General features: G+C 35.7%; 1 protein-coding gene across 6 annotated transcripts in view; it reads left to right on the top strand.

The window, feature by feature from the left end:
* The window catches only part of ROBO1 (roundabout guidance receptor 1), a 1,120,365-nt gene that overhangs the window by 976,671 nt on the left and 124,253 nt on the right, over window positions 1–19,441 (top strand). For all 6 annotated transcript variants that reach the window (XM_053220691.1, XM_027077557.2, XM_053220692.1 and 3 more), the window contains one exon: window positions 1,452–1,609. In XM_053220691.1, the coding sequence (XP_053076666.1) occupies window positions 1,452–1,609 (158 nt within the window). The remainder of the gene's footprint in view (window positions 1–1,451; window positions 1,610–19,441) is intronic.

Raw genomic sequence — 19,441 nt, 5'->3', positions numbered from 1 at the left:
TCAATCTATGCACTGAACATACCAATGAACATTTTAAGTACCATCTTAAATACGATTACTAAAATTGTTCACATGTTATTACACACTGGGAGAAAATGGAGTGGGAGAAAGATAACATTTTTAGACTTCGCACTGAAGCATGTATCTGCATGCCTGCTGTGTAAATGTGGAAAGAGAGGTTATGTTCAAGTAAACGATGGAGTTGTGTTTTAAGACTAACTCATGCCAAAGAATTCATGATTTCTTTGTGTTTACAAGATACAGAGGACAATTTTGCTGTGTGAACTGTTTTTGAAATACAGATTTGGTTTATTTTCCACATTTTATTTTAATGGTTACAAAGTGAAGAATAGTGCCTGTTTTGTAGTATGTTAATATCACATTAGTATCCAGTGGAGAGCTAGTAATAAACTGTTTCTGCCTCTAAAATATAGTGTTAAAAATAAAATAAAATATAGGGTCAATAGCATAAATGAGGTTAATAATACCTCTCATCCTGAGCAAGTTTAAGGACTCAGTGAAATAATATTTACCAAAAAACAACTACAAACAAAAAATACAGAAGATACAAAGTGATGCAAGTTGGTAGTGGTGCTGTTATCATCACTGGGTCCTTCTAACACTTGGTTGGCTCAGTGATAACAGAAAAACACAGTATTTTGAACATAGTCATTTTGCAATTATATCTAAAGTTTTTATAATAAGCATATTTAAGTTGTAATGCTTATAAACTTTAAAAAAATTTTTGTAATGTTTTTATTTATTTTTGAGACAGAGAGAGACAGAGCATAAGCAGGGAAGGGGCAGAGAGAGAGGGAGACACAGAATCCGAAGCAGGCTCCAGGTTCTGAGCCGTCAGCCCAGAGCCCAACGCGGGGCTTGAACTCTCGGACTGTGAGATCATGACCTGAGCCGAAGTCGGATACTTAACCGACTGAGCCACCCAGGTGCCCCTGTAATGCTTATACACTTTTATATACTAATATGAAATATCTTTAAAATGACTCAATTGAATGTGTGTTTGGAAGTCTATTTATTTGCTTTGTATGTGTATGTAATTCATTTAATAATACAAAGCATCATCCCAATGTGTCATGTAAGTGAAAGGAGGATTCAGTTATATTCATTAGTACATGGAAGAGAAAATGTGAGCAGTAGGCAGAGAAGAAATGCATCTTAACGATAAGCCAAATGCTATTGTGAGGGCACGAAATAGCAAAATACACTTGTCCACTGGCCCATAGATAATATCACATTATCCCTGTTGTGTAGCTTAAGGCCAGATATCTTTATTAAGTTGCATATGTCTCTAAGTAAATATAGATTCTCAAAGATATATTGAGGTGGCTATTACTAATAGTTTATTATAATAAATGTCTCCTTGCTGAAGTTCGGAGTTAAGGACTGTGTATGTCACCATTGGGTATAATGATTTAATCTTGTTCCTGCAGTACTCCGGGATGACTTCAGACAAAATCCTTCCGATGTCATGGTGGCAGTGGGGGAGCCTGCAGTGATGGAATGCCAGCCTCCACGAGGCCATCCTGAACCCACCATTTCATGGAAGAAAGATGGCTCTCCGCTGGATGATAAAGATGAACGAATAACTGTGAGTATTTCACTCAGCGGAGGGGGGCGTTCATCGATCTGTTATATCTTCACCAAAGAAAAGAGAGAAAAGTGAAGTACTTTGTTTTGTTTTGGTTTAAAAAGGTTACATACCCCCCATTTGCGCTTCTTTTAAAATAAACATATTTCAGTTTTCCCCGGGTAGACATAAAAACGAGTGAGGAAAATGCATGTTGCTTATTTTGGAGATTAGTAAAAGCAAATTATAATTTCTACTTTAATGTCTTAGAGTTAACACCTTTATGCATGATTTAAGTATTGTTATAATTCAGGGCATATCACATTTCCATATGCTACGGTAAAAATTGTTAAAAATTCGATAATATGGTATGTTTCCAAAGGCGTCCTACGTCACTTCAGGACTTTTTTTTTTAATCTCTTTCTCCTTTTCAAATGGCTTTTGTGTTCTGTACACTTTAATATTGTGTCTGAAAAATAAAACCTCATTCTGAATGATGGTTAAGTGATGGATTTATCTCATTCAAAATAAAATTGCGTGACTTGATTATTGGATTTCAAATTCCTGCTGTCATACACGTAGCGGAGTATGCCTTCTGGAGTAATGATACATTTTATTGACATCAGTGATTCTTTATGACCTCTTTCTATCTTGTAAAGTGTTTACTGAAACACCCAAATAACTGAACTCTAATTGATTCTATGGTTGTACAGTATTGCCCTTTACAAGTTTCTTTGTTTTGCACATACACTGTATTATGAATTCATTGGCCAAGATTTAAAGATACCCAGGAATGGGGCATCTGGGTGGCTCATTCTGTTAGGCATGTGACTTTGGCTCAGGTCATGAGATCATGGTTTGTGGGTTCGAGCCCTGCATCAGGCTCTGTGCTGACATCTCAGAACCTGGAGCCTGCTTTGGATTATGTGTCCCACGCTCTCCCTGCCTTCCCTGTCCTCTCTCCCTCTCTCTCTTTCAAAAATGAATAAATATTTAAAAATTAAAAATAAATAAAGGTACCCAGGAGAATATGTGTATAAGGAAAAGTCACTGCTAAAGGTATAGAAAAACAAATCTGTAGCACAGACCCCATAGCCCTAATAAATGTTTGCACTATTTCTGAACAACCAGTTAGCAGATTAGCATGAGAATTAAATAGGGGAAAATAAAATCAAGAAGGTTATAGTAGACAAGGTTTGAGGGACCTTGAAGAAAATCAAGTATTTTTCTTGCAGTGATCTGAATTAGAATGAGTCTCTCAAAGGAGTTTTAGAATTCTAGTGATTGGGCTGAGAATAACCTAGCTGTACTTTTAAGAGGTGTTGAAAAGTCACATGGCAAAGTGAACTGTACGTGAAAATTGTTTTTGGGAAGTGAAGTCAAGAGCACAGGGGAGTAAAGACCATAGGAACAAATGCTTCTCTTACTGGTGACAACAGATTCCTTTTTAGATTTATGTACAATTAAGATAATAACTTTGCCTTAAAAACGTATTTTAAGTCACCTAATGACCATTATCTGTAATTTCCATTTCCCTGCCTGAATGATTCAAACACACTGAAACCATTATTACCCATTTCCTCCTTCATATCTTTCCTGATTCATTATCTATTTGTGTTTAATATGAATTAATGAAAAAATTCTCAGCATCAGAGATGCAGCATTAAGCAGAAATCGGAAAGTCCCCTGTCTGGAGTTTATATTCTGTGAGTGATTATATAGATAAAACCAAAATAGATAGTATAATATATAATATGCTAGGCTATAATAAGTTCTAAAAAAAATACAGGGCTAGACAGATTAATTAAGATAGGGGTGGGATTTCAGTTTTAAATAGTGTGACCAGAAAATGCTTCTCATGAAGACCTGAAAAAATTGAGGGGGGGATCTCTGCAAATACCTGGAAAAGTAAGTAGACAAAATAATATGTTTAAAGACCCTAACATGGGTCCTACCTAACACATTTTTTTTTAAAAGAGCAAAGTGGTCAGTGTGTGTTGAGTAGAGGGGAGGTTGGTAGGAATTAATGTTGGGGGAACAGTAGTAGCCAGACTGTGTAGGACCTTATAGATCTTGTAAATAATTTGGATTTCATCCTTGAGTGAAGTGAAAAACATCAGAGTTTTCTCAGAAGAATCCTCTGTTGTCTTGAGAACACACTGAAGGGACAGCAGTGCTTACACAGAGAGACTATTTGGGAGCTTTTTCAATAATCTAGGCAAGATAGAAATGGTGGTTTGGATCATTCTGCTAGGAGGGAAAGTAGTGAGGAGTGGTTAAATTCTGGATCTGCCATGAAGCTATAGCCAACAGAATTTGCTAAGAGATTGGATGTGGCTTGTAAGAAAAAGAGAAGAGGCCAGGCTTACCTTAATTGATTGGTCTGAGCAATTGAAAATATCGAGATGCCATTTATTGTACAAAGAGAAGATTTGGGGTTAGAAGTATCAGGAGCTCAGTTTGGGACATTGTAATTTTGAAGTACTTGTTAGATATCCAAGTAGAAATGTCAAATAGGCAGTTGGAAACATGAGTCAGAAATTCAGAGTTGAGGTTGAGGCTGGAGAAAAAAATTGAGTTGTGGCAGACATGACAAGTACTTATTACTCTGCAATCCTCCCCTGCTTCTGGGCAAATGAAAGACTCTGCTGCCCAGTTTCTTTGCTGTTGGGCAACCAATCTGACTAGTTCAGCTTTATGGGATGTGTATGGAAGTTAAATAAATTAAATACTAGCGAGTGAGCCTCTAGCTCTTTTTTGTCTTCGCCATGTAGCAACCAAGGAGGACATGTTCCAAGTAGTACAGCTACAACATGGACACTCAAGGGCCCAGATCCCTGAGTTATGGGTACCCAAACCTTCCATCCCACACCTCTGTCTTTCCATGATAGACACATCAAATGAATGAGAAATCTTTGTTTTATTAAGTCATGGAGCATTTCTTACCATAGACTAATGTAGCTTATCCTGATGAATATGGGAATCATCCTTATGTACACATTATTTAAAACCAGGAGACTGAAATCACCAAGGTAGTGATTACATGGAGAAAGGAAAAGAGATTCAGTGTTTAGCCCTCAGGGAGAAGAGGCAGAAAGAGCAGTGGAGTCTGAGAGGGAGCGGGTGAGAAAAGAGGGATGGCAGAGGACAGCCAAGCAAAGACAGGATGTTAGGGAGGTGACAAAGACTGAGTCAGTGGCAGCCCTTCCAACACATAATGTAAGGACTGGGAATTGATCATTCAGTTTGACCACTTGGTGGTCAGTCACTGATGACCTTCACAAGAGCAGTTTCAGTGGAGTTAAGGGGTTGAAACCTCAAAGAACTGGTTCAGAAGAGACTGGGAAGATTGAAATCAGACACAGAGTATAGGCAATTCTTTTTATGTTGTATCTAAGATTATGGATAAAAAAATGAAGGTGATTGTAGTCTCACATTTTGAAAGGTCAGACTTCAGGGTTTTTTGTGTGTGTGCATCTGTGTGTATCTGTGCATTTTCTGTGATATTAACAGTTTAAAACTGCTATGGTAAATTTGGTTTGTAATAATTCCTAGAACCTCCTGTTGTATCATATATGAAATGTGAAGAGATGTTATGGTTTATGCCAAAATGTTTAATTCATTATTGGATCTTCATTTACCCGTTGCTGTCCAGAGGGTGCTATCTACTGTAAATACAGGGCTTCTGTTCCCCTACTCGTCAGTAATGTAGAGTCAGTATAAGAAGTGCCTCCAATCAGGAATCAAACCATTTAAAGTTGCAATACCAATGCTATGAAACAATGCCAACATGTTAATGTATAAATAATTTTAAAATCATTTAAATGCTGCCAAAATGATGATCCACGATAGCGTTCCATATGCTAGGAAGTTGTAACATCTGAAACTTTACTATTTCCAAGACCATCTGTGTGTTTTGTATAAATTATGGCTGTGAAACTGATAAAACACGAGGTAAAAAGCACATTTATACATGCAGGGAGATGAATAGATTAAAATCAGCAGTTTGAGTTCAAAATTACTGTTCTTATTTAGATCCTAATTGTTTTTGTTTTTGTTTTTGTTTTCCTTTAGGCAAAACTCAAATTGAGTAATTAAAACAAAAATTTAAGACAGAAACAGAATGTCTGATGTTCTTTCCAATTCCTCCCCCCCCTCAATTGAATGTAAAGTCTTAAGAGATATTGGTTATTAAGATATTTTATGTGATTCTTCTCTCCTAAGCTTTGTTTTCAAATCATTGTTTTCATTTCTTTGCCAAATGTGTTGAGCACAGATGAACAGGAGATTAAAGCACATAATATCTTTATGAAAGGCAAGTAAAGATTGCATGGTTATTGCTACAGTTTTGGTTCTAGGAATTTCTAGAGTTCTTTAATGTGGTGGCTTTCTTTGTTGAAAATTTAAAGTACGACTCTCCCAGCTGTGAGAACAAAGACACACCCTACAAAAAAGGGCAAATATGTAATTGTAGCTGCACCTGTATTTTTGATGTTCTTAAGTCATTTCTTTTTACACTGACCTGGATTCTGAGCCAAATTTTAGATCTGTGATGATTATAAACCAGCAATGTATAAATACCATTTTCTTATTTTCCTGACAGGAGAATCTTTCAGAACTCTTCTGGCACTTGTTTCTTAGAATAATTTGAAGGAGGACTTAGGTAATGTTTAGTCTTTCTTCCTTTTTTTTCCTAAACACGAGTATTTATATTTAGAATTAGAAATAGAAGTAGTTTAACTGGAAGACTGGATTAAATAGATTTGCTTAATATGACTGAGAATTAGTCATAACCATTATTATTAATAAAGGAAATTTTCTCACAGAGATGAATCAGAGGACCGAAATCTTTTTTTTTTAATGTAGAACATTGGATATACTTTACAAAGAGTGATATATTTAGTTTATTTTATTGTATTTTGGAAATATTGTACTTAAATTCAAGATTTTTTTTTGTAATGTGAAAAATTGATGATGTGAATAATGGGGAATAAAAGTAATACCAAATATTTAAGAAAATAATTCTGTTTCTAATAAAAAAAACTAAAATTGTCCATGAATGAAAGAAAAAGTTAAATACAATTGAAAGTAGACATCACAAATATTTTTCTAGGTTATAAAAGGGTTTATGTGTAAAGATGGTCAGTTACAAGATTTTGTTAAATAAAAGCTGGCAAGTAAACCCAAAAGGCTCAAGAAAAATTTTAGTATGATATTGGTTTTCTGAATGAATGTAGAGTCATTAGTAAAGAGAGAAGAGAAAGTTACTGATGCCAAAACATTATAAAAGGGTATTAAGTTTATTAAAAATGTGCCTCTTATTTTATATTTGTTGACCTGGGGGATTTTTTTCTTTTTTTTCTTTTTTTTTTTTTAATGTTTATTTATTTTTGAGAGAGAGAGACAGAGCATGAGTGGGGGAGGGGCAGAGAGAGAGGGAGACACAGACTCTGAAGCAGGATCCAGGCTCTGAGCCGTCAGCCCAGAGCCCGACTGGGGCTCGAACTCACAAACCGTGAGATCATGACCTGAGCCGAAGTCGGACACTCAACCGACTGAGCCACCTAGGCGCCCCGACCTGGGGGATTTTAATATTATTCCCTTCCCTTCCCTTCCCTTCCCTTCCCTTCCCTTCCCTTCCCTCCCCTCCCCTCCCCTCCCCTCCCCTCCCCTCCCCTCCCCTCCCTTTCCCTTCTTCCTTTCATGTTTTAGAGAGAGAAAGAGGAAGAAGGGGAGAGGAGGGAGGGAGATAGAGAAAGAGAAAGAGAGAGAATCTTAAGCAGGCCTCACACTCAGTGCAGAGCCCAACATAGGGCTCGATCCCATGACCCTGGGATCATGACCTGAGCCACAGTCAAGAGTCAGTCCCTCAACTGACTGAGCAAGCCAGGCACCCCAATATTGTTTTCTTAGTGCACAGTTTTTGTTTTGTTTTATTTTGTTTTGTTTTGTTTTCACCTGAAACTAATGTAATATTATATGGCAGGGGTGCCTGGCTGGTTTAGTCAGTACAGCATGTGACTCTTGAGTCATGAGGTTGGGCCCCACATCAGGGATAGAGATTACTTAAAAAAATAAAATATTAAAAAGCCATTGCATGGCAAAGTTGCTTATTATAAATCAACACAGTTTTGGGGTCACATACTAAAGATCAGTTTCCCTGCTATTAGGTCTCTATGAGATGCACATTCTCCTGATTATAGCAATGGGAACTGCAGGCATAGCTACAAGGAGGTGGCCAATCTCTCAAAGAACATAGGTTATAAAATAAAACTTATTTAATTAGTTATTATAATCAAAACCCCAAGTGTATTCATAAACTAAAATATATTATGCAATAATACCCAGGTGGTAGCTAATGAAACAATAGCAGCTATATGGTTTGCCTCAGCATGTGATAAATTGTGAGGGCAAATTGATACCATTATTTTAATAAAAGAAAATGATAGTTGTATATATTTATATATGAGATCTGATGATTTATGACTGGGAATGAAACCTTTCGATATAGATTAGCAAATGAATATTTATGGGAACAATAGTAAGTTCTCAATTCCTAATTTCCATAAAATCCTACAGATTTTGCAACATATATAATGACTCTATTTGCTGTCAGAGTAAATTTCAATTTAGAATGACAGTAACCTTTAGCTCCTGGTAAAAAATACTGTCTTTAAGTTCGCAAGGGTCTGGAAAGGTTAGTTCACACAATGAAGGTTATGGTGGTCTTAAAACTAGGATTGGTACATTTACGAATTAGTCCATATTAAAAAAAAAATAGTCCATATTATCTCCAGTAATGAAAACTATAACATAAATATCTATACAAATTGAAAGGTGAGTAGTTTGATAAAGATGGCATGAAATTGTTCAAATTAGACCAAAATTTATAGTTCAGATAAACAAAAAATATTTTTTCTGGGTACTAGAAGCCCTACCTCAAAAGATATGAGGTGAGGGGCGCCTGGGTGGCTCAGTGGGTTAAGCGTCCGACTTCAGCTCGGGTCCCGATCTCGCAGTCCGTGATTTCGAGCCCCGCGTCAGGCTCTGGGCTGATGGCTCCGAGCCTGGAGCCTGTTTCCGATTCTGTGTCTCCCTCTGTCTCTGCCCCTCCCCCATTCATGCTCTGTCTCTCTCTGTCTCAAAAATAAATAAACATTAAAAAAAAAAATTAAAGGGGCGCCTGGGTGGCTCAGTCGGTTAAGCGGCCGACTTCGGCTCAGGTCATGATCTCGCGGTCCGTGAGTTTGAGCCCCGCGTCGGGCTCTGTGCTGACAGCTCGGAGCCTGGAGCCTGTTTCAGATTCTGTGTCTCCCTCTCTCTGACCCTCCCCTGTTCATGCTCTGTCTCTCCCTGTCTCAAAAATAAATAAAACGTTAAAAAAAATTTTCTTTTTAAATTAAAAAAAAATATGAGGTGATTATCTAAAGAGGATGAAAGAAAGATTTATATTAAAAAGGATATTATGAATCAGTGGATTATTCAACTGAATGTGTTTTATAATTAACTGTCCAAATTGTGGATTAGCTAGGTCCAAATATAATCAGCTATATACATGTCAAAAGTTATTGCTGAAAAATTAAGCAATTATGAGAAACTATATAATGAATGGCAAATTGAGTTAAGGAAAATATTGTTTATGTAGTGGCTTGAAAATTTTGTATAGATATAATAAAAATATAGTAAAAACTAACACTGTAATAGTACAGTGTAAATTGTGAGATCTATCTGGACTCAATTCTGAAATATCAGAGTTAGTTTCTTCATAATAACCTTTGGCTGTCATTTATCCTGAATGATTTCATTTTACTAGTTAAAAGAAAAGCTTAAAAGACATTCATCTCTTCATGTTTGAAATTCTTAGCTTTTGAACTAAAATTTACAGATGAATAAAACATGCTTCTTCCCTTCCCTTTGTACGTGGCATTGTGACAAACATCTTTTTAATGACTTGTATTATTCTATGAGATAAGCTGTGTCTTGAATTTTTAAATTTTCACCTACCTGTTCTATATATTGCAGTAGCATGCTAGGGGTATCCTCTATGTCTTAAAAACTTTTGTTCTTTTTTCTACTTGATTGAAAAAATAATTCAGATAATGGGAATAGTTTTATTATAAAATACTGATTTCCATCAAAGCCACAGTCAAACTTGAAACCATTTTATTCCCATTTTCATCTACTTATCACATACCTATACTGATTTTTTTCATTCTTCTTTGAAAAATGTAGAAAAAATTACAGTGTAAATACATTTTAACATGAGCAAGTGTATTAATATTTTTTTCTTAAGGTGACTTAGATGGGATGGCCAGCAATGCTGGTTTCCTGGGCACTATCCTGGTATTTGAGTTAAAAACCCCTAGTCCTGGGAAAACCAGGACGGTTGGTCAACTTAAGCCTAGGCTGTTTAAAGGAATTGATTTATATATGAATAATAAAATCACACGCATACAAGGTAAGTAAAAAATAGTTAAAAAATAAATGGAAGCATCTTACCTATATCATTTCTTTCATAAGCCAGTTAAGGATTTGAAAATCATGAATGAAGTTAGGAGCAAAAGTCAGTTATACATTGAAAAAATTGTTTAACACTTCCCATTCCCATGCTAGAGAGGTACAGTTGTAAGCATAAAGTATGTCATCAGTTTTTTTTCCCATCCTTTTCTGCTTCCTGTGTGTCTTTCTAGGTTTCTTTGATTTCCCTCGTTGGTGTGATATTTTGGTGAAAAGCAGCTGACTCACATCCCATCCAAATCCCCAGTGTCCTCCAGATCCTTCATGCATTTGGCATTCAGCCTCTCCTTGCCAATTACTTCCTTTCCCCCCAATTCCCACATGTCTCCCTCCTAAGCCATCTGCTCCTCCTCCCTTCCTCCGATTAGTGCTTTCCTCTGGTCTTCCGATTTCTTTTATTGTTCAATGTCTGTTGCTTCCTTTTCCCCCTCTCCTCCCCTGGAGGAAATCAGCACACTTAATGCAGCTGATGTCATAGAGCCCCTTTTCCCTGAGAAGTTGAAGTTGTGTTCCTGCAAAATAAATATGTAGTTCTGTTTTATGAAGGTCAGAGGAAACTGCGTAGTCACCCAGAATTTTTTTTCCTGTCCATCTTATGTAGCAAGTCATACATATTTCGTATTTTATATTCTTTAAACAAAAAAAGTTTTTTCGTGATTTAATTCTAAGTTAAATCAATATAAGTCTATAATATGAAGCATGGGACTGAAGAAATGGGTTAAAAAATAAGTTTATGGGGTGCCTGGGTGACTCAGTCGGTTAAATGTCGGACTTCGGCTCAGGACATGATCACTCAGTTCATGAGTTCGAGCCCGCTTTGGGCTCTATGCTGACAGCTTGGAGCCTGGAGCCTGCTTCGGATTCTGTGTGTGTGTGTGTGTGTGTGTGTGTGTGTGTGTGTGTCTCTCTCTGCCCCTCCCTCCCTCCCTCTCTCTCTCTCTCTCTCTCTCTCTCTTTCAAAAATAAACTTTAAAAAAATTTTAAGAATAATAAAAATAAGAAATTTATGTACTATGCTACTGTGTTAATTTTCACATTTAATAATTGAAACAAAGTGGATTAGTGGAATAAAACATAGTCTTAGGTATCATAAGACCATATAACTTCAGGTTTCAACACTTATTAAATGCATGATCTTATGGACATTTGATCTCTGTAAATGTCATTGTTTCCACTGGTGAAATGAATTGTCTAATAGTACTTATGTTGGTTCAGTGGTGTTATTGTAGGAATTCAGTGAGAAAATACATGTTAAATATCATTATAAATGGTCACCATTTACACTCTATATACACTCTATATTCATGTATTAGTCATGGATGTTCTGGTTATTACTGTTGTTGGTATACTTGCCTGAACTCTGGATATATTTAGTCATCAAAAACTGTAGAAAAGCAAAATCAGGAACGGTTTGTGCCATAGCAATTTTACCTTTTCTGAATAAACAAATATATACATATGAGAAAAGAGATCTGACGTTTATGTCTCATCTAAATTTCTATGTATATCCAAATCACGACTGTGGGAAAATTTCCATTTTCTACAGAATCGCCAAGAGTATTCAGTTTAGGTGAATATTATGAGTAAAGTATTTAGACTAATACTGATATTAAAAAACAATTCTGAGTCCTCTGTACATCTTTATCGTGAAATGCAATGATCAACAGGGGATTCCGCAAAAGAATTTAAGCCCTATTGCCCTAAGGCATTCACTATGTGTAACAAATTGACTTTTTTCCCATGCATCCAGTTATGTATAGTTCTTAGGGGAATTGAGAAATGCTGTGATTCAGATGAGGTACGCTGGTTGAGAACGGCTGGTTTATCTTCACATGGATTGTCCTGATCTTTCCAAAACTTGTAATTCTATTTAAATACTTTTACACATACTCCTGTTTGGACACTGAAACTAGAAAAAAGAAAGCCAAGCATTTCAGACCCACTTGGGAGGTCTAAGTACTCTTATGAAAGAATTGTACTAAACTAAGATATTCTCAGTTCTAGCATTCAAATTAGTTTAGATGATAGTATAATTATAAACATAATTCTGGTAAGTATTTGGTTGTTGCTCTAGTTTTTCATTATTTATGTGTTAGAGGTGCTTTTACAAACTCGGATGCCAAGAGTTTGAAGGAACAGATTATGAGAGTCTTTGCATATGCTATTCCTACTGCTTGGAAATGTTCTGACCCCTATACCCTCTTTGTCTAACTCACTCATTGTTCAGGTTCCAATTTAAAGCAACTTCTATAGAGGAGTCTTCTGTAAAATCCCACTGTGCACATCCACACTAGATTTATCTCCCTGTTATCTGTGCCTTTCTGTTTTATTAAGTATTTTTTCTCATCTATTGGAAATCTTTGTTTATGAATTACTCCTCTAATATACATAACATACTTGAGTACCAGCTGTAATCCCTGGGTCTGTCTTCAGGTTGGCAGCTCCATATATATTTCTCTAGAAATTGTTAAGTGAATGAAATGTACATCAGAGTACTGTTTTCTAGCATACCTAGAACTGAAAAGTTGCTAATTTGAACATACTTGATTTTATTTTCCTATATTTTTTATATTGGTGTTCTTATTCCTCTATGAAACGGAAAGGACGTATCATCCACACCATTTTTTTCCTCTAACGCATGGTTTCCAGTAGCTTCACAGTAAGTGAAGGAAGAGATACTCTACAAGTTAATTATGTGAGTAAAGATACCTCTATAAGTGTGACTTACAGATACAGAATCTTCCAGATGGAGCTGACTTGAGAGACTGTAAATAGGCAAACCCCTTTACTTTTAAGAAGAAAGGGGGAGCCAGGGGATTTGATTTGCCCCGAGTCACTTAATGAATCTGTGTTTTGAGTCAGAAGTAAGAGCCAGACCTTTCAAACCAGACTTTTTCCTGTTCTCATTTTTCCCAGGATAGACTAAACCTGATCAATTCTTCTAAATCATCACTTAAATTTGACTAAGACAAATCCTAACCAAAAAAAATCCATAGGTAAAGAAAGTATTTTGCTAGATTCATTTCATATAATTTTGCCACTTGTTTTGTGTCCCAAATTCAAAATTTCCTATCTTGATAAGTATAGAAAGTAGTATTCTCAATATATAGAGTTTAACAACATCCTCTTCTTATTTATCCACTGGGTACAAACATGGCCTGTGTCAGTTTGATTATAATTCTGCCCATGTTTTAGCTTTATTAAGTATATTATTAAGAACATATCCAAGTTCATCTTAAGTTAGCTTTATCAAATATGTTATGAGGAATGTATCCAAGTTCATCTTAGGTGATTGACTCTCAGAGGTTGCCTCAGATCTCATTCAAAAAATGAAAAATGGCAACAATTTAAATAGTAAGTGAAGCCTAATGTATGGCCATCTTAGGAAGGTCTTTTAGTTCTGAAGCTCCTTTCTGAAGCTGTACTAACAACTAGACCTTGGTCAAAGTCCTTTAACTGTTGACAGTATTAAGATAATAATATCTTCCCTGATTATTTATTAGGATTATTATGAGAATCAAACCAGAGTAATGAGAGTTTTGTGAACTATCAATGACAGCCTTGTTGTAAGGTGTTATTTTAAGTACTTCTGTCTTGATTTTCAGTTAATGTTCATTCTGCATTGGTATTTATAACTTGGAGAGGTAAGAGACTTAACAATTTTTAAATTAGCAATGGAAAAGAATGCTTTTGAATTAAATATTTAATGGATGGAACCAAGAAAAACCAATAAAAAACGCTGGTTAAACTGTGGTATACCCCGTTTTGATCAGTTTTAAGTGTATAGCAAATATATGAATCTCCTTCTCTTTGGCATCTACCTTTAAGGGGTCTACAATTTATAGTGCGCTTGCCCATTTTTGTCTGGATCCCTTGAGACACCTAGTTGTAATTCCTAATAAATTCTTCATACGGGGTGCCTGTGTGGCTCAGTTGCTTAAGGATCCAACTTCAGCTCAGGTCATGATTTCAGGGCTTGTGAGTTCAAGCCCCACATCGGGCTTTGTGCTGACAGCTCAGAGCCTGGAGCCTGTTTCCAATTCTGTATCTCCCTCTCTCTCTGCCCTTCTCCCACTTGTACTCTGTCTCTCTCTTTCAAAAATAAATAAACATTAAAAAAAATTCCTCATATGTATGTGTAAACTCATTCCAGTACTACAGAGAAGGTACAAGTAGGTTAAGATGCAGAGATAATGTAGCAGAGGCTAAAGATTGCCAGACAATGTGTTTCCTACGTCAACAAATAGTCTTTGGTTCAGGAAACAGGAAATAATATACTATAAAATTTTCAGGTTTCCTCTAAGTAATGTAATGAACGTCCCTATGAGTACAAATCCTAACATATGTGAAAAATCAGAATAGTCTTGAACAATTTTGTCATTGTACAACGTTGATGTTTTATCCTGTTTTTTGTTGCATGCTGTTTGTCAGAACTCTTTTAAACCTCCTGAGATGGTTCTGGCCTTCCGATTTTTTTTTTCCAAACAGACTTCCTTAAAAAGAGTTTAGAATATTTTTCCAAAATCTAATCCCACCCAAATGTTAGTTTTAGCCAAAGCAACATTAGAAGACATAGAGGAGTACCTAGCAGATCTGCCCAAGCCTCCTTCCATATGGAATTCTGCCAACTCCTGAAATTCACTGGGCTGAAACCTAATGTGGATGTATGCCGCTGATTAGCATCCATGATACTTCAGTCGGAGTAGACCTTCCAAAAAGAAGTGCCTCAACAATGTCGATAATCGGCTAAAAAAAGTTGTACCCCATAATTCAAAGTAATTATCAATACAGTATATTAACCAGAAGTATTATAACCCTACAAAATGAATACACATGGTCAGATGACAAAGCCTATAATAAGAATTTCCGATTAGTTTGGTATACTAATAGAGAAAGCAGACTTACAAACGTTGCTTCCCCCTCCCTCACCCTTTTGTTCCCCTTATAATACATGCTCACTCAAGCAGCTGTGTTTCTTCATTTTCTGAGACTTTGATATATTTGATCAGGCCATTATATTCCTCCATATAGCCAAAGACTAGTGAAATTTTACTACTGTCTGGGAGCACTTTGTTTAATTATGAGTTAAAGTCATTAGCCAAATTAAAGGTATAATCTGTGGTTTCAAGGATGGTGCTCTAACCAGTTTATTTCATTTTTGATGTTCTGTTAAGCACAGATGAAATGCTTCTCTAAAAATACAGTTTTAAAATATATCTTAAGGCATTGCTTACAGATCTTACCTGTAATTTGGAAAACATTTAAATCATAACAGAATACTTTCTGGTAAATTCTGTATTTTAAAAAAAAGTTGACTTTTCTAATTGCTCGTAAATTTTGTGCTTGCTTACGATGACCAAGCCTTCACTTGTTTTCTGTTTACCATAGGCAGGATGAATTGTAATCTTAGAAGCAAAGTAGTAGATTCAGAAGTGCACTTGATTGTACAAGGCATTCTTTCCTTAAAACATGGTCCAAGATGCAGAAATCAAAGACATTATGTTAAGCCTTTAAGTTTTAAATTATTTTTAATCTGACCACTTTAAAGGGGGTTGGGATTTCTTTTTCATTATTTGTAATTGGCTAAGATTGGCTTTATTTCTCAATCTTGTCCATATTATCACTTTTATTTAAAGACATTCTCTCAAAAAATAATCCCAGATTTTATGCTGAGGCTGATTTCTAAACTAATGCTGATTTTGCATTTCTTTTTTTTAAAGGATAGTTGCTTTAAAAGTACCAACATTCTATTGGTAACATCTGACTACTTCAATTTTTATCTCCTTAAACTCAAAGAATTTGATAATATGATAAATAGTACACTTGTAAAATAATCTGGTGTGCATTAACAAAATTACTAACAGATGGCATAGGGTTTTCTCTTCTTAAATCTTATAAATGTAGGTGATCACGAAGCTTTAAAGGCTGGTCACAGTAGACAGAGGCTCATATTTAAGTCACCTTTAAGAGCATCATCTTGTATGGGAAAATTTCAAGAGCAGTTGATCTCAATATGTATAAAACTGGTTGAAAATAATGGAAAATCGTCTCCTTGAGTGGATAATGTGTAATTTGCTCAGGAATCCATTATTTCATGTTTCTTTGTCTTCTAACATTCACAGTGTCACTCTTCTTTCACCAAGACATTATTACATCACTATAGTGCCCCATGCATCATGCTTATAAAAGATCATGTCAGGTTTCCCCATCTTTATTAGGGAAGCTTATAAACATTCTGTTTAAATTATAAACATTCCATGATACGAAGTGCATGTTTATATGGAAAAAGAAGAACCGTTCCTCTGTATAGAAACTAATATAAAATATTTACCTAACTCCACTCTACTTGCAAAGAACACATGCATATGTCAAGTGTAAACATGCACATTTTTCCACTGGCAGCTAGACGGATTAATGGCAATTAGGTTGGATATCCAGATCAGTCAGGCTTAAATATGGAGATGGGAAGGAGGTCTATCAAGCTAGCACTCTCAGGGAGGTCCACCAATAGCACCTATTTCTTTGCCACGCCCTTGAGTCTTGGGATATATACATTTGTAGGATATTGCTAATTTGTGGTTTGTGGTGTGGGATGCAAAGAAAATATGAGTTCCTGCTTTTGTTCAAAAGGAAGAACTCTATATAAGCTTTATCTTGGGTCTGCAGAGAATGAGCTCCAATGCACTTGCAAAACTGGAGCGTGTTTCTGATATTCTCAGTGCCTTGGGTCTCTCATCCCCAAATGGGAAAATATACTTCCCCTTGTAAGACTCTTGTAAAAACGAAAGATGATGGATGTGACAGTGTCATGTATGTAGCACATGTTGACATATTCTGATTTTCATTAAATACAACAATAATAATCCAGATTGCTGTTTAAATACATTGGTACACTTACGAAATGTACCATAGATTCCCTGATACAGTTTTCAAGTGTTTTTGGAGAAAACCATTAAGGGCATTTTACACTTAGGACTTAATTTTTTCAGGTGTTAGGTTTTTGTGGTTAAGTCCTTTCAAACTGTTGGATCATCAGAGAATTTAAATTTATTTATTACCTTGATATTAAGACATCAGAATTTGAATTTGTTCTCTGTAAGGCAGTGTAAAATGATAAATTCTAAAATACCAAGCCTTTTTCTGAAGAAGTGATGAATGAAATCAAGGAATTCTATGTATCTGATTTCTTAGATCTTGAAAAATCTTGTATTTTGTCTTCTATGTAGGTGTTGAGCTATCTGCTAAACATATGATAAGCTCTTTGCCATTATAGAATTTATATTCCATGTGGAAGAGAGGCAAGGAACATGGGATAAAGTTTGTTTGTTTGTTTAATTGACTTTATCTTGTTCCTTGATCTTCCCACTGATTGACATCCTTTCTATAAGCACCTTTCCCAACACTTAATCCTGGAATTTTCTACTTAGGTTTTTATGGATGCAACCTAGGACTTCCAAAAATCTGAATTTCAACTCAAAGTTCAAACAAGACTTGTAGACTTAGGGTCAGGAGCACTTCAAAACACTGAGATTGCTAATACTGTTAGTACTTTCTGCCCTAGATTTTCTGTTCGGTAAGCTTTTGTCTTGGACAGGGAACTGAACCTTTAATATCCGAGAAAGATTGTCCTAAAGAGTCCAAATGATTTTTGAAATACTTTTCAGATATACCATTTCCTCTTTAATTTCTTTTTCACAGATAACTATAGAAATATAAGGGGTCAGGATACATTTGTTTTTATTTCTTTTGTTGTCCATGAGTGAATCATTAGTTCTCAGGAAATAGTGAGAAATGTGTGTGGGTAGTTCTGAAACTTAATGTAGACCATCAAAGATAGTTCCTTTAAAGCTCTAGCCTCAAACCATTTTTCCTCAGGATTTTATCGTCTTCCTCACATGTGTAAATTACCCTATTTGCTTTCTTAGTAGTACTTAGATATATTTTCATTTGTTTTAACATGAGTAGTGTGGGGGAGAAGAGGGTTATTATTTCTATCTTATCACGTGTTATGAAAGGAGGCACACATTTGCCAAATAATGTAGCTAGGTTCTGGCATAGTCTTGTGATCAATAAAAGAGAATGAAGCACTGGCCATATGGCTATTGAATCTCTGACTCTGGTCTGATGAGCCCTGACTTCTGATTAATCAATTAAGCTTGTCTTTTGCAAGTCTTCTCTTGCTCTCCTTTAACTCCTTGGGATTAAAATACCACAGAATGGGAATGGGTGTTTACTTCGATTTGTATCTACTTTTAGGGATGTTCATACTTGTAGAGAACCTTAATAAATAGTATTAAATGCTTATATTACTTTTTATTTTTTTCAAATTACAAGTGTTTCCATAAAGTAATTCTCCTTACTTAATTTCCATAAAGTCATTCTGAATTTCTGAATCAGAGAATCCCTTGCATACCCAACATTGATTTGATTTTTTTTCTGCCATTGTTATGTATCTTCTTCAGAATATAAGTGAATTTAAATTTCAAGAGTAACCATATTATACGGTCTCTGGAAAAGGCATTATCTTAGCAAGGCATTTGGTGGTGAGGGCAATTCTCACACTGAACCAAAACTATAGAGAAGAACTAAGCATAAGAACTTATGGAGACACAAATGGATTTACTGTTTGAAAAGTATTTTCAGCTGGTGCACTTGTAACTCGAAAGAGCCAAGTGTTTGAAAATGAGCTTTTTCTTCCCTCAAATACTGTGAGCATTTGTCATCTTTATTTCCAGAGTATGGTCATAATTCCTCCATAGATTTTTATTTCAGGCTCTCCTAACAGCGACTGTATGTAAATTCAGAATTATAGCCAGATGGTTGGACAAGGTGATAAAAAGCAAACCTGGTTTTGTAGAAAAGTGAAAATTGCCCATAAGATTGTGTTTTTACCTTTAAAACAGCAGGGCATTGTTTCATGAGAACTGTGAAGGAACTAATACATTAACTTTAACAGCTGTGAGCTAAATTAATTTTTCATATGCATACAGAATACTACCGTGTAACACCTATAATTTTCATGGAGGTAAAAATCAATCAACTTTCTTACTTTTAGCAGATAGCTAGAAAAGTCTATTCTCTCCCAAAACCACTCTTTATATTATCTCCTTGCTACAGGACTGACTTTTGGGTTCTGATCTTAATAACTGGGGAAGCAGACACCTGGGGAATCAGCTAAAAGCCTTCGCTGTTTATCTGCTCTCCATCTCACCAGCACTAAGCAGTTGTCTGCCCCTGATTTGAAATACAATAAATTCAAGGGGGCCTTCTCGGTTGGTTGCTTTAGGCTACATAACGGTGACTGGCTCAAGAAAATGGGCCTCGAACAGAAAATGC

This window comes from Acinonyx jubatus, chromosome C2, assembly GCF_027475565.1.
Source record: "Acinonyx jubatus isolate Ajub_Pintada_27869175 chromosome C2, VMU_Ajub_asm_v1.0, whole genome shotgun sequence".
NCBI classification, from domain to species: domain Eukaryota; kingdom Metazoa; phylum Chordata; class Mammalia; order Carnivora; family Felidae; genus Acinonyx; species Acinonyx jubatus.
This window is presented reverse-complemented; position numbering and strand designations above follow the sequence as displayed.